Below are 16,386 nucleotides of genomic sequence, written 5' to 3' on the forward strand. Positions count from 1 at the left end.
GAAAAAAGTGGGTAGTGAGGAATGAGTCTATTTACCCCTATACCTAAAGAAGTTTTGGGACTGTCTGGTAAAGCTTGGAGGCCCAGACTAAAAATGCCAGAAACACTAGAATCAGAGTGTCACAAAGTATCACAGGCACATGGTGGATCTTTCATCTTCATGGATTTCATGAGATGACCCAGTTATATTTACAAGTCTATGGTCAGAGACAGAAATCCTAATATTAATTCAATAGCCCTTGAGTAGGAATACCTAAACTCATGAAATGTTTCCTTGTGGTTTTTAGGTTTATAGAGGGGAAATCTGGGTTAAAGTTGTGCTTGAGGTACAACTCTGACTTGGCTGGTAATAACTCTTGGATACTTTTAGCCTGAGGCTGAAATTTTGGCAACTTCCTTCTTGCTATATCAAAGTATCTGTGGAGGAAAACTATTCTCTAACCAAGCTTCCATAGAGAACTTTTAAATGTTGAAACTAATTTAGCATAAATTATTAATTATATTCAAATAATTTAACTGTCATAAATTATTTACTTATGGGTTATGGTGAAGAAGAAGGAGTCAAAGTACCATGAAATAAGACCTATAGAGTCAAGGGCAGAGTATTTAAAAACCAAAGGAAAAATAAAGCTCCTAAGTACTTGGTTGTAAAATGTGTCAAGTATAACACATGGACATGGAAATCACTAGGATTACAAATAGACAGGCTGGCCATGGAGAAACTAGTGCCAATTATTTCTAAATTGCATTTTCTTGCACACATGAGAGATAGAGGGACCTAAGGCTTGGGCTCAGGACACAAAGGACATGCTAAAGGTGAATGTGTCAACTTAACAGAATAAAAGAAAAAATTAATCATTTAAGACCAAAGGAGAAGAAAGTAAAGACAGATTCTGTCAGAATCCTTCATCACATAGAACTTCATTAACCTGTGTAATTTTTATGTGTTAACTAAAAATAAATTTAGATTTATAATGACTTATAGTCTGTATGTAACCTTAACTTTTGTGTTCTTTCCTTTTTTGGACATGTCTTTTCAATGATGTATGCCTCAGAAGAGAAATGTGAAGTGTATTTATTTTTTTTTTAATTTCTGAATGAATTTCTGAACTGTATAAAAGATGTGTCTTGAGAAAAACTCAAAGGGACATAGTGGCAGTTATTACAACAAAAGATCAACAGCATGATCTTGTTCCTAAGAAAGGAATCCTAGTCTAAGGTATAAAATGACCCCAAAATATAATATCCTGAAAAGTTGTATTTTATTGCAACAGCTAGGAACTGACGATCTCTAACCTATATTTCCCTTGTATCTAGATACATGAAATGTGCCTTTTTCCTTTGCAAGAAATTATGAATTCGGTATTATTTCAGTGGAGTGAATCTGCCAGGTAAATGTCTTAACAGGGTCCATGTCTGAATGATTCATTTCTCCAATCTCAGCACTTAGCCAGTTCCAGGAGCATTGTGAGCCAGAGAAGAGAAAGATTGAGTGAGTGAGATCCTTGTCCCTCAACCCTGCTGCTCCTTAATTTATGATAAAACTGCCCTCATCCATGAAAATTATTTTGACAGATTCCATTTTAGGCTTAGCTTTTCAGTTTTTCTCTTAACATTGTCCATTATCATTCTTTCCAGTGGTGGCTTTCTGAGCTTGGGTTTAAAAAGGTTAATTTACACAAGGGGAAAGTGGGTGAATGGGAGATATTTTACACAATGAACCATTTTAAGGCAAATAACAACAACACTTCCAATGATAGTTTCTTGGTGTATTTTGTCAAAAACGAGACAAGGAATTTAATAATATGAATAGAAAATTCAGTATGCAGAAGCCACATCCCTGGAAACAGATGGCTACTATGGAGGTGAAACAATCCTAAGAGGAATTCATTGAGAGGGTCGAAGGGCCCTTTCTTGGGCATATGTACCACCAAGTTCATTGCACTGCTGCCTTCCCACATTCTTTCATCATAGTAACTCACTGATAATTCTTTAAAGGTGTATGGCAATCTCGGCACTGTGAATATGGCCACATGTAATTTCAACCTTTAACAACTTATCAGTTTATATTATCAGTAATTTTTCTAACGTTCATTTATAAAGGACTCAAGAAGAAATACTAAGACTTTTCCACTTAAGAGAAGACCAGGTCTTGGTCTTTTGCTTTGAACTATTTTAGCCTCTTCATTATTTACAGATTTGTGAAATGCAAACAACCAGAGTTATCAGGCAAAAGCAGATCCCCTAAGCCTTTTATCATCCCTGCTACAAGTTTGCATATTTTCTTTATAACCAGACAGCATACGAAATGAAGCTACTCTTTACAGGAAAATGAGGCAATTGGAATGTTAATTTCATTTGCTAATATATTGTAAAATCTAAATGGCATTATCCAGCTGATTGACAAAATCTATCCAGCTGTTACAGGCAAAATAAAACTATCTAATACACACAGATATAGAAGTCTAATTTTTGCCTGCAGGTAGATATTGAGAGGGGGGAGAGGGAGAGGAGAGGGAGAGGGAGAGAGAGAGGAAGAGAGAGAGAGAGAGAATTGCTTGGTTGATAAAAATCCAGAAAGAGAGATGGGAAGGACACAGAAGCAGAGTATTATGTCATGGTTTCTCTTTTCTTCTTCAGAGAGCCTTTTATCTTCTTCCACAGACTGCCCTTCCTCTTTAGTTTCTTTTCCATCAAGGACAGCATGGATTCCTTCCTACGAATTTCTCGCACTAAGCCTTGAAAAGCATCATCAATACCAAATCGGAGGGCTGCAGAGGTCTCAAAGAAGGCACAATTGTATTCTCGAGCAAGATTCATGCCTTCTTCTGTAGAGACCTAGGGAAGAAAAGAAACAAATAGTATTAAAAAGAGAGGGAAGGAAAGGCTTGCTTTGTCCTCTGGGTTTTAGCTTTATGAACAAAGGTAAAATATGAAATTTTATTGTGAAAAACTTCCAGAATTTCTGGACTTGAAGGACAAACAAATGAGAAATCTTAATCCCATACGGAAAAGTAAGTATAACTCCAAGTCAGTTCTTTAAATATCAGACACTACAAGGTTGCTCAGTGGTCAACAGAACAGCTGTAAGTGATTTCCACCTTAAGTCTCAGCTTAACTGCACTTTAATTGCAAGCATAGGTAACCATAGTGACCATTTGGTACCAGCTTCCTCTTCTTTTACATGAAAGAGTAGCACCAACATCATAGATAATTTGTTAGTGGTCTCGGAGTCATCTACAGAATGAGTGTGCTGGCAGCATTCCAAACTTTGAGATGTTAATTCTTATATAATTCAGACCTCTCATCTAGCAGGACATTAATGGACTTTAAAAAACAATACTCCAATGAAGGACTCAGAAAAAAAACAAACACTGTCACTGTGATAAAGGAGCATTTATTCAGCTTAAACTTTACAATTATCTGTGGTGTTTAACATACTTTGATTTTTACCATTGCACTAGATGTTCTAGAAACTATGAATGGGTTGAGGTCGAGGTCAGGCACTTTGCCTCCTTTATCATCCCGTGAGTATCTATCACAGCTCCTGAAGACAACCACAGGATGTAGTAGAAGAGTTTGAAGAGTGGTTCTCAAAATTATTCAAGGTTTAAAAACTATCAGTAGACATTGTATGAACATAAATTATGCAGATATGTTTAAACGCTAGATTATTACAATATAACTGGTTTTAGAATTTCTGCTCAACATTCAAGTCTTCCATAAAGCCTTTCAGATTAGTCTGTGGCCTTAATAAAAAGGCTGGGATTGCTATGAGTTCCTCCAAGACAACCAGTTTTGAATATGTGATAAAAAAAAAAACAACAAAACAAACAAAAATGCTATATTGAGTTCTGGCTACAGTCATGCTATGGCACTCTGATAGAGAAGAGGTACTCCAAAAGAGGAGATACTTTACCTAAATACCCATGCTAGATTCCCAGCTATCAGTCTGGGGGCCCATTAGCTCCTCCTTGTTCAGGTCAGCTGTCTCTATGTGTTTCTGCAGTCTGGTCTTGTCCTCCCTCTCTGCATCTGGATTCCAGTTCATCTCAGTGTTTAGTTGTGGATGTTTGCTTCTGTTTCCATCAGCTAATAGATGAGGGCTCCATGATGGTAGGTAAATTAGTTGTCAATCTCATTATCAGGGAAGGGCATTTATGGAAGCCTTTCCATGGTTGCTCAAATTGTTAGTTGGGGTATTTGGGGTCAGTCTTGTAGGTCTCTGAACATTTCTCTAGGTTCAGTTTTCTCTTCAAACCTATAATGATTCCCTCTTTTACGTTCTCTCTCTCTCTCTCTCTCTCTCTCTCTCTCCTCTTGTCTATTCCTCCCCTGAGTCAATCTTCCTAGTCCCACATGCTTTACTCTTCTCCCCTTCTCTTTCTCCTAGTTCCCTCTCCAGTCACTGCCCCCCCCACCGCCACTCCCCATATGCTCAGGAGATCTTAGCTAGAAGGCCTGAACAGTCTAAGGGACCTTGGACAGTGGAACCAGGATATATTCATGGTGCACAAAAGGACTTTGGGGGCACATCTCCTATGGAGGGATACTCCCTTAACCTAGAGACAGGAGAGAAGTCCTAGTCCCTACTCCAAATGACTAGATAGATTTAGATGACCTCTCCTGGAGGGCATCACCCTACATGTGGAGTTGGGGAGGATGGGAGGGGAGGGTAGTCAGGGGGCATGAGAGGGTAGGAGAGAGGGAAAGAGGGAGGAAGAGGGAACTGGGATTGATATGTAAAATAAAAAAATAAACAATAAAAAAATCTTTACCTAAATACCAATGGTAAAAAAATAAAGAAATAAAACAAGAAATAATAAAAGGCAACAGGATAGGTTGTATAATCAGCTTACACTGAAGCATGACAAGATGGAGAGGGAGCTATTGAAACACTACTTATAAAAAAAAACCCTTGAAAAATAAAGTAATAGATTGACACTATCAATGCTATGTCTCTAACAAAAGACAGATTGCCTAATCTGGTTTTGTTTTCCTTTCTTTTTTGCTATTTCTTTTTTTTTTTTTTTTTTTGTTTAGGTTGGGAAATTACTTTATTAAGCCTTAAGAAGCAATGATACAATTAAACTATAGTCCAGGTTTGGATACTATATACTAATAGTTCAATTCCAAAATAAAGATATAGATGAAACCATGAAGTTTCCTAACACTTGATTTTTAATACATTGCACTAATTTTCTACAAGTGTAAGGAAAGAATATTTACAGATGGAAGTACTTCTAAAAACTCTGTAACACCATGCTTGGCATGACCAGGTAAGTCACAACCTCGTGGCAATACATAGATTGATTGAAATGGGTTAATAATTAAGACAGGTCTAGCTAATAAGAAGCTCTAGCCAACGACCAATAGCTTTATAACAAAAACCAAACAAACAACAACAACAATAAAAACCCCAAAACACTGTCATCGTGTATATATATATATGTGTGTGTGTGTGTGTGTGTGTGTGTGTGTGTGTGTGTGTCTACCATCAAAGCTTATGTGACTTGGAAATGAAGCTTTTATGCCTGCACAACAGCAACAGAGCGCTGAATGCTGAGACTTGGCTTTATAACTGTTTGTCAAAGCATGGGATTTGGAAAAGGATTGTGTTACTTGTCTAAAAATCTGAAATTTGTCTTAGGACTGAAGTCAAAATTATAACTGCCACAGAGGAGAAAAGGGAAGCATTGTCTAATGTCATTCTTCATCTTGGTCACAATGTCTGGTGTTCTGGAGAGAAAAAACACTGTAGTAAGAAGGGAGTGGTAGGCTGACCTCAAGAAACATAGAAAGACTAGTTTGTTTCTTAATTATGCCTATTTCCCTGGTCATCAGGTGTGAACTGATCTCCCAGACTAATCCTTCACCACATCAAGATGTTCCTATAATGGTTCATCACAAACCTAGCATTCTCCATCTTCATGGAATAGGCCCATCTTTCCCTGAATCTCCTTTTCCTTCCTTTCATGGCTTTCTGCACTTTATCTTTCTTCAATTTGTGTTTTTCTCAAGTTGCTACATAAATGCTTTCGATTTTTATATTGGTATCCTTCAAAAGGCAGCAGGATTCATAACCATTCTTAGCCCAACTTTCCCACTTTTTTCTTGATATGTGCAAATCGGGTATATGGTTCCATTCTTTTATACTTCTGTTGATCAAAATTACATCTTGTTATTTGGAGAAAATGATCCCTTTAGTAATTCATGCTGCTTGCCTCCATAGAAAAGTTCAGTGTGGAAGATGATGTTTACACTACAACCTGTTTAGGAGCAATTGATATTGCATTCTCCTCCAACTCCACTTAGGGCACTTTCTGGATAGACTTTCCATAGCCATTGAGGAATGTGAAAGTGTGATGTTCACTGTAGTCTAGACATGAGACACAGGGCTGACTTAGTCCAAGTCTGAGCATTGAATTGTATCTTCCTGTTAAAACACTAAATAGAAAAGGCTGGCAAGGAAAGAGATGTCTTGATGGAGAGAGCCGCTATGGGATTAGGCAGAAACCTTGTGCTAAGAAAATCATCAAGAATCCACAAGGAAGACCCCAGCTAAGAATCCTAGCAATAGTGGAGAGGGTACCTGAACTGGCCTTTCCCTGTAATCAGATTTGTGAATGCCCCAGCTGTCATCATAGAGCCTTCATCCAGTAAATGATGGAACCAGATGCAGAGATCCACAAGGAAGCATCCAGGCTCAGCTCCAGGAATCCAGTCAAAGAGAGGAAGGAGGAAATATATGAGCAAGGGAGGTTAAGATTATAAAGGGGAAATCTACAGAGACGGCTGAACCAAGCTCGTGGAAACTCATGAACCCTAGACTTGCAGTTGTGTAGTCTTCATGGGACCGGACTAGGCCCTCTATATGTGGGAGACAGTTGTGTAACTTGGGCTATCTGAGGTGCCCCTGGCAGTAGGACCAGGATCTATCCCTAACTAGCTTGTTGCAGCACATCCTCTATTGTGGGTTGCCATACTCAGCCTTAACATAGCAGGGAGGGTCTTAGTTATACCCCAACTTAGTGTGCCAGACGTTGTCCCAATGGGAACCCTTACCTGTTGGTGGTGGGCTGGAGGGGAGGTAAAGTGGGCAGGAAGAGGGGTGGGAGGGAGAGCTTTGGTTGGAATGTAGAATGAAATTTAAAAACTACATTTATTAATAAAAAATGTTGTGATAGCAGATGATAGAAACTTGCTCATTTGCAAATGCTATACTGTTCTAAGAAACTCAGGGAACTATCCCTTTTGTAGCTAGCTCTGTTCTCCTTAGAATTTTGTTCAACTTCCAATGGCATGGAAAGATCTCACCCAAAACAGGGCTGCATGGCTTTGAACCACCAGTCCTTTTCCTCCTGAGCATTTTCCCTCCCTACCATTTTACAACATGAACCATCACATCCCTGGGAGCTCAAGAGCAGACCTGGATATTCAAAAAGTGTGCATACATTTCTGAAAGATATTTTCTTTCAAGAATAAGTTGAGAGAACTACTTTACCTTCCTAAGGGTTATTCAAGCCTAGCTTGTGCATGATAAAGTCCTTGTGTTCCTCCACTAGATCCCCTTACCCATTTTCATTTATGTTGCCATGTGAATAAAAAAAAAAAAAAAAAGAATATCATCATGTGTTCTTTGTGACGTGGAGGAAGTCAGTGATGCTGAGATGTCTGGATGCTGTAGGCTATTTCCTGAACTTCTGTGTGTGAAGATGAAGGCAGAGCCAGAAGAATCTATTGAGCCCTTTGAGGATGAGCCACTTTGGTGGAATTCATCAGCGTCATAGACCTTACCTTTACAGCTAGTAAAAGAACTCTGGGACTATGGTATTTGGACAGGTTGACATGGCTGAGAGGAGTTAGGCAGCTCCTTGGTGGTGACTTCCCTCTTCGTGTACTATTTGTTGTTAGAGCCTGGTGATATCCCAAGGTGGCTAATGCAGCTCTAAGTAGGGAAGATGGATACTGCACTGACTGTTATGAGGCTGAACGGGTTCTGAAGGTAAAGGTCTGGGAAGGCGCTGTGCTCATCACAGGTTCCCAGGGACTATGCTGGTCCGTTGCATCTGTAGGGTTAAAAGCACTTACAGTTCCACCTTGTGCTGCTCCGCATTATTTTGGTCTTCAGCAACCTGCAGCAGCAAAGTGCTGAGGTTAACTGACTCTGTGGTGCCATTTGCTGTGTCCTTGAGAGCTTCAGCTCTCTTTCTCAGTTTGTCATCTTTACAATTGGGAACATGGCATGAAAAATCCATCAACATTTTAAGTAGCCATGCTGAAATGGACTGGGGAAAGCTCAGAAGGCCTCAACTCATGAATTTGAAAAAAAACAAGCAAGGGGAGGTTTTAAGGGAGGGAAGGGGAAAATGATTCAATTATACTTTCAAATGTTAAACAATTAAAGATTTTTAACAAAAGATTAATAGGTAAGCATCAGATTCTGTAAGCTTTTTATCAAAACTGTGGACACTAAGAACAAGACCTGGGGCAAGATCCTTGACCCACAAATCCGGGCCCCTGCCAAAGAACGAGGTCTCAGCTGGAGAGCGCCAGTTTCCAGTGAGATCCCACTACCCTGCAAAACCTTCTCAAGTTCCAGTCCAGCCCTCGTCCTCTTCTGCCGGCTATTGGCCAGAGAGAAGCCTCCTAGAGAGCTTGGACCACACAGAGATACAGACATTGAATCTTTGATCCACATAAGGCATCTGGGAAGGACCATAGAGAGAGGGAAGAGACACCACCAACACCTACAGGAAGAAACTATGGGAAGAAGGCAATACAAGAGAACACCTAACAACAGAAAGACAAACATGACACCACCAGAATCTAGGGAATCTACACCAACTAGAATGGAACACAACAACAAAGCAGAGGAAGCAGAAGGGTACGACTTAAAAATCACCATCATAAAAATGATAGAGGCCCTCAAAGAAGATATGAGAAAATCCCTTAAAGAAATAGAGGAAAAAACAAACAAAAAAGTGGAAGAAATGAACAAATTCCTTAAGGAAAGTACAGAAAGCCAAGAAAAAACAATTAACCAGGTGAAGGAAACGGTTCAAGATTTGAAAACCGAAATTGAGAAAATAAAGGCAACACAAATGGAAGGAAAGCTGGAAATTGAAAAGCTGGGCAAAAAATCGGAAACCACGGACACAAGCATAACCAATAGAATTCAAGAGATGGAAGAGAGAATCTCAGGCGCAGAAGATAAACTAGAAGAAATAGATTCATCGACCAAAGAAAACCATAAATCCAACAAATCCTTAACACACAATATCCAGGAAATGTGGGACACCATGAAAAGGCCAAACCTAAGAATAATAGGCCAAGAGGAGGGGGGGGGGGCCCAGAAAGAAGGTGGAAAAAAAATAAAAAAAAAAAATAGAGAAAAAAATTTAAAAAAATGGAAAGAGGGGCGTGCGTAAAAAAGAAAAAGAAGCGAACCCAACCAGAAAGGGGGGGGGGCCAAAGAAAAAAGACCCCTCGACATATAATAATCAAAACACCTAGCATACAGAATAAAGAAAGAATATTAAGAGCAGCGAAGGAAAAAGGACAGGTAACATATAAAGGCAGACCTATCAAAATTACACCTGACTTCTCCATGGAAACCCTCAAGGCCAGAAGGTCCTGGATAGATGTTCTAAAAGTATTAAGAGAACACGGATGCCAGCCTAGGCTACTATATCCAGCAAAACTCTCAGTCAATATAGATGGAGAGAACAAGATATTCAATGACAAAACCAGATTTTCCCAATATGTATCTACAAATCCAGCCCTACAGAAAGTATTGGAAGGAAAATTCCAACCCAAGGAAGGTAACTACGCCCACAAAAATGTAGGCAACAGATAATCCAACTACACCAGAAACCTAGGGTGAAGCAGAACAAATATATTCACAATACCACTGCCAACAACAAACCTAAATCAAACAACCATCAACAATCAATGGTCCTTACTCACCCTCAACATTAATGGTCTTAACTCACCTATAAAAAGACACAGATTAACAGAATGGATACGAAGACAGAATCCATCCTTCTGCTGCATACAAGAAACACATCTTAGCTCCAAAGATAGACATTACCTCAGGGTAAAGGGTTGGGAAAAGATTTTCCAATCAAATGGAAATAAGAAGCAAGCAGGCGTAGCTATCCTAATATCTAACAAGCTAGACTTCAAACCAAAACTAGTCAAAAGAGATGAAGACGGTCATTTCATATTCATCTCAGGAGAAATCCGTCAACACAAAGTCTCAATTCTGAACATCTATGCCCCTAATACAAAGCCACCCACATTCGTAAAAGAAACACTACTAAAACTCAAAGCTCATATAAAACCTCACACACTTATAGTGGGAGACTTCAATACACCACTCTCAACACTAGACAGGACCACAAATCAGAAACTCAACAAAGAAACAAAAGAATTAACAGAAGTTATGTCTCAACTGGGGCTAACAGACATCTATAGAACATTCCATCCAAAGACAAAAGAATATACCTTCTTCTCTGCTCCACATGGAACCTTCTCTAAAATCGACCACATACTAGGAGACATAACAAACCTCAACAGATACAAGAGAATAGAAATAGTCCCCTGTATCTTATCGGACCACCATGCTTTAAAATTGGAATTCAACAACAATACAAATAGCAGAAAACCTGCAAACTCATGGAAACTTAACAATGTGCAATTGCACCACTCCTGGGTCAAAGAAGAAATAAAGAAAGAAATTAAAGACTTTCTAATATTCAACGAGAATGAGGATACAACATACCCGAACTTATGGGACACCTTGAAAGCAGTGCTACGAGGGAAGTTCATTGCACTAAGTGCCCATATGAAGAAAACAGAGGATAGTCACATAAATGAATTAACAGCGCAACTGAAAACCTTAGAACAGAGAGAAGCGAATTCACCCGCAGGAGCAGACGCCAGGAAATAATCAACTTGAGGGCTGAAATCAACAAAATAGAAACCAGGAAAACAATACAAAAAATCAATGCAACAAAGAGTTGGTTTTTTGAGAAAATCAACAAGATTGATAAACCTTTATCCAAATTAACGAAAAAGCAGAGACAGAACATGCAAATTAACAAAATCAGAAACGAAATGGGGAACATAACAACAGACACAGAGGAAATCCAGACAATTTTCAGGTCATACTTCGAAAATCTGTATTCCACAAAAATTGAAAATTCAAAGGAAATGGACAAGTTTCTGGATAACTATCACTTACCAAAATTAAATCAAGAACAGACAAACAACTTAAATAGACCTATAACCCGAAATGAAATAGAAGCAGTCATCGAAAGCCTTCCAACGAAAAAAAAGTCCAGGGCCAGATGGATTCAGTGCAGAATTCTACCAGACATTCAAGGAAGAACTAATACCACTACTCCTCAAACTGTTCCACAAGATAGAAACAGAAGGTTCATTGCCAATCTCTTTTTATGAGGCCACAATAACTTTGGTACCCAAACCTCACAAAGACACAACTAAGAAAGAAAACTACAGACCAATATCCCTGATGAACATCGATGCAAAAATACTCAATAAAATAATGGCAAACCGAATTCAAAAATACATCAGAGAAATCATCCACCATGATCAAGTAGGCTTCATACCTGGATTGCAGGGATGGTTTAACATACGAAAATCTATCAACGTGATCCACCATATAAACAAACGGAAAAAGAAAAACCATATGATTATCTCCCTAGATGCAGAAAAAGCCTTCGATAAAATTCAACACCCTTTCATGATAAAGGTATTAGAGAGGTCAGGGATAACAGGAACATACCTAAACATAATAAGAGCAATATACAGCAAACCAACTGCCAACATCAAACTGAATGGAGAGAAACTTAAGCCAATTCCTCTAAAATCAGGAACAAGACAAGGCTGTCCTCTCTCTCCATATCTCTTCAATATCGTACTAGAAGTTCTAGCTAATGCTATAAGACAACAAAAGGAGATCAAGGGCATCCAAATTGGAAAGGAAGAAGTCAAACTGTCTCTATTTGCAGATGATATGATAGTTTACATAAGCGACCCAATAAACTCTACCAGGGAACTCCTACAGCTGATAAACACCTTCAGCAAACTAGCAGGATACAAGATAAACTCAAAAAAATCAGTAGCCCTATTTTTTTCAGACGACAAAGAGGCAGAGAAAGAAATCAGAGAAACATCACCCTTTACAATAGCCACAAGCAACATAAAGTATCTTGGTGTAACGCTTACCAAACAAGTAAAAGACCTATATAATAAGAACTTTGTGACTCTAAAGAAAGAAATTAAAGAAGATACCAGAAAATGGAAAGACCTCCCATGCTCTTGGATAGGTAGGATAAACATAGTAAAAATGGCAATCTTACCAAAAGCAATCTACAGATTCAATGCAATCCCCATTAAAATCCCACCACAATTCTTCACCGACCTTGAAAGGATAATAATCAACTTTATATGGAAAAACAAAAAGACCCAGGATAGCCAAAACAACCCTATACAATAAAAGAACATCAGGAGGCATCACCATTCCTGACTTTAAGCTCTACTACAGAGCTATAGTTCTGAAAACAGCCTGGTATTGGCATAAAAATAGACAGGTAGACCAATGGAATCGAATTGAAAATCCTGATATTAATCCACGCACCTATGAACACCTGATTTTCGACAAAACAGCTAAAATTATACAATGGGGCAAAGACAGCATCTTCAACAAATGGTGCTGGCACAATTGGATGAGGGTGTGTAGAAGACTGCAGATAGACCCATGTCTGTCGCCATGCACAAAACTCAAGTCCAAATGGATCAAAGACCTTAACATCAATCCAGCCACATTGAACCTCTTAGAAGAGAAAGTAGGAGGTACCCTTGAACAAATTGGTATAGGAGACCGCTTCTTGAACATAACTCCAGGGGCACAGACACTGAAAGAAACAATTAATAAATGGGACCTCTTCAAACTTAGAAGCTTCTGTAAGGCAAAGGACACAGTTGACAAGACCAAACGGCAGCCCACTGACTGGGAAAAGATTTTCACTAATCCTATATCCGACAAAGGGCTGATCTCCAAAATATACAAAGAACTCAAGAAACTAGTCAACAAAACACCAAATAACCCTATTAAAAAATGGGGTACAGAACTGAAGAAAGAATTCTCAATGGAGGAAATCAAAAAGGCTGAAAGACACTTAAGAAAATGCTCCACATCCTTAGCTCTCAGGGAAATGCAAATCAAAACAACTTTGAGATACCATCTTACCCCTGCCAGAATGGCTAAAATTAGAAACACCAGTGATGACTTATGTTGGAGAGGATGTGGAGAAAGTGGAACACTCCTCCACTGCTGGTGGGAGTGCAAACTCATACAGCCACTTTGGAGATCAGTATGGTGGTTCCTCAGGAAAATGGGAATTAGTTTACCACAGGACCCGGCAATCCCCCTCTTAGGCATATACCCAAAGGATTCACATCAATGCAACAAAGACATCTGTTCAACTATGTTCATAGCAGCACTATTTGTAATAGCAAGAACCTGGAAGCAACCTAGATGCCCTTCAATTGAAGAATGGTTAATGAAGATGTGGCACATCTACACAATGGAATACTACTCTGCAGAAAAAAATAATGGTATCTTGAAATTCGCAGGCAAGTGGATGGCACTTGAAGAAACCATCCTGAATGAGGTAACCCAGTCACAAAAAGAGGAACACAGTATGTACTCACTCATATATGGATTTTAGACCTAGATCAAATGATCACCAGCCTATAATTCACATCACCAGAGGAACTAGGATACAAGTTGTATTCTAAGAGATTCATATAAAGTCCCTCACAGAACTGGGAAGGGACAAGTCCCCCAGACCTCAGGTATAGTGGGGGAGGACAGCTAATGGAGAGAGAAGTAGGAGAAAATGAGAGGGAGGAGAGGAAGGCATGTGCGACCAGGAGGATTGAGCCTGGTTAGGAATGGAAAATAGGAAAGAGAGAGAGAGACAGAGACAGAGAGAGAGAACATAAAAGAGGGAGGCAATATTGGTTTGAAGATAAAGTTGAACACAAAGAAAGGTCGAGGGAACTACAAGACTGCTCCCAACTAACAATCTCAGCTTCCGTGGAAAGGCTATCATAAATGCCCTTCCCGGAGAGTGAGATCAACAACTAACTTCTCCATGGAGTCCTCAACTAATGCCTGTTGAAAACAGGAGCAAACACCCATACATAAACACTGAGTCAAACTAGAACCCAGAAGCAGATGGAGAGGACAAGACCATGCGGTAGAAGTACATAGAGACAGCTTACCTGAACAAGGAGGAGCTAAGGGCCACTAGACTGATAGCTGGGAAGCCAACAGGGGGTCTGACTCGGACCCCCCTGAATATGGGTCTCAGCCAGAAGGTCTGAGCAGCCTAAGAGACCTCAGACAGTGGAGCCAGGATGTATCCCTGGTGCACAAAAGGACTTTGCAAACATATCCCCCATGGAGGGATAACTGCCTTATTCTAGAGATAGGAGAGAAGCCCTAGTCCCTACTTCACAGGACCTGTCAGATCTACATGACCCCAACTGGATGGCATTCCCCTACATATTGTATTGTGGTGGGGGGTTGGGAGGGGAGGGTGTTTAGAGTGCATGGGAGAGGGTAGAGAGGGCAAAAGGGAGGGAAGGAGGGAGGGAGGGCTTGGGGGGAGGGAGGGAGGGAGGGAGAGGGAACTGGGATCGACATGTAAAATAATAAAAAAAAAAAACGCTTTGACTCCAAAATTTAAGTTGAAGAACAAGTTACTGGGGAAAAGTATTTCTATTTTTGTTTCCACAGAAAATGAAAAGATGTGGATTCCTTCCAGACTAATGTGGTTTGATCACACCAGACCGCCTGAAACAGAGTACAAGCTGATCCTACATTCCAAACAGCTGGACAAAACAGCCCTACAGACTACAGCTAGGATATCTGAATCTTCTTCGACCCCCAGGCGCGCCCCCCCCGGGGGAGGGGAGGACGCCCCCCCCCCCCCCAAAATTAAATTTTCCTTTTTTATATCCCCCAGGACGGGGCCCCTACCAGGGGGGAGGGAGTTGGGAAAGGACGCCGCCCAAAACCCAAATATTGTATAAAAAAATGTTTCTTTTTAATTGAATTTTGTTTATAAAAAAAAATTAAAAAAAAAAAATTTTAAAAAAAAAAAAAAAAAAAGAACAAGACCTGATTCCAAACATCTCAAAGAAGCTTACAGGAGAACCCTTCTCCCTACTCTTTACACACAAGAACCCCCCTTTCCCACCCCTTACACACAGGAGAGCCCCTCTTCACACCCCAACTGTCTTCTTCAGGCATACACTCCAAACGGGGGTGCAGTAGCTGGGATGTGTGCTCCCTTTTCTCTTTATATATACTTTATTTTAAAAAAAAAAGCTTCTAGAGCTATTACACAGAGAAACCCTGTCTCAAAAAACAAAACAAACAGACAAAAACACTTGCCAATTAACAAAACATCACACACCAAAATTAACTAGACTCAAATTATATACACTTCAACGGACTTCTATTAGAATAGGCATTTGGAATGAAAGCCATGAAGCTTCACATTAAATTTTATATTTTTAGTATCAAATATGTTTTATGAACATATTTTCTGTTTTCCTTAATCTCCTACATGCACAACACATTGTAATGAATGAGATTTAAATTTATACAAAAAAAGCTGATATAATAACACAAACATCAGATAAAGTGAATACTATATAAAAGAGTATTACTATAACATAAGGGATATATTTTATAATGTTAAAATCCACTGGAATGATCATTTATGTATAAACTTATTTCATTAAAAAAAAGTTCTGACATTACTAAAATACTAAAATCCACAATGTTACTTGAGATAGCACTTGGCAGTTGAAAGACAAGGCAGAAAAAGTCAGTAAGAATATTGATTTAAACAAATCAATGTAAATAGTTGATATAACTTTCAAGTTTTTGATGCCATATCTGATGCCAAAAATAATTGTGTTATTTTCAAGTAAGCCACAGATTCCATGCTAAACCAGGTCTGAAAATACTGCAATGAATAAACATCACAGCATATTCACAAACAAATAGAACTGAGCTTGGAATCAATATAAAAGATGACTAAGAAATTATTTTGCTGGGAATCCAGCATTGGATCGACTCAGACCGCCTGAACATGGGTCTCAGTTAGAAGGCCTGGGCAGTCTAAGGGACCTCTGACAGTGGAACCAAGATGTATCCCTGGTGCACAAAAGGACTTTGGGAGCACATTCCCCATGGAGGGATACTTCCTTAGCCTAGAGGCAAGAGCAAGGGCCTAGTCCCTACTCCAAATGACTTGACAGATTTTGTTGACCCCTC

General features: G+C 39.4%; 1 protein-coding gene across 2 annotated transcripts in view; it reads right to left on the reverse strand.

The window, feature by feature from the left end:
* Positions 1 to 2,541: 2,541 nt before the first annotated feature.
* Positions 2,542 to 16,386, reverse strand: part of Rit2 (Ras like without CAAX 2) — a 301,478-nt gene continuing 287,633 nt past the window's right edge. For both annotated transcript variants that reach the window (XM_051202366.1, XM_051202365.1), the window contains exon 5: positions 2,542 to 2,837. In XM_051202366.1, the coding sequence (XP_051058323.1) occupies positions 2,610 to 2,837 (228 nt within the window). In that variant the 3' untranslated portion in view covers positions 2,542 to 2,609. The remainder of the gene's footprint in view (positions 2,838 to 16,386) is intronic.

The sequence above is a fragment of the Phodopus roborovskii genome, unplaced genomic scaffold (genome assembly GCF_943737965.1).
Source record: "Phodopus roborovskii unplaced genomic scaffold, PHOROB, whole genome shotgun sequence".
NCBI classification, from domain to species: domain Eukaryota; kingdom Metazoa; phylum Chordata; class Mammalia; order Rodentia; family Cricetidae; genus Phodopus; species Phodopus roborovskii.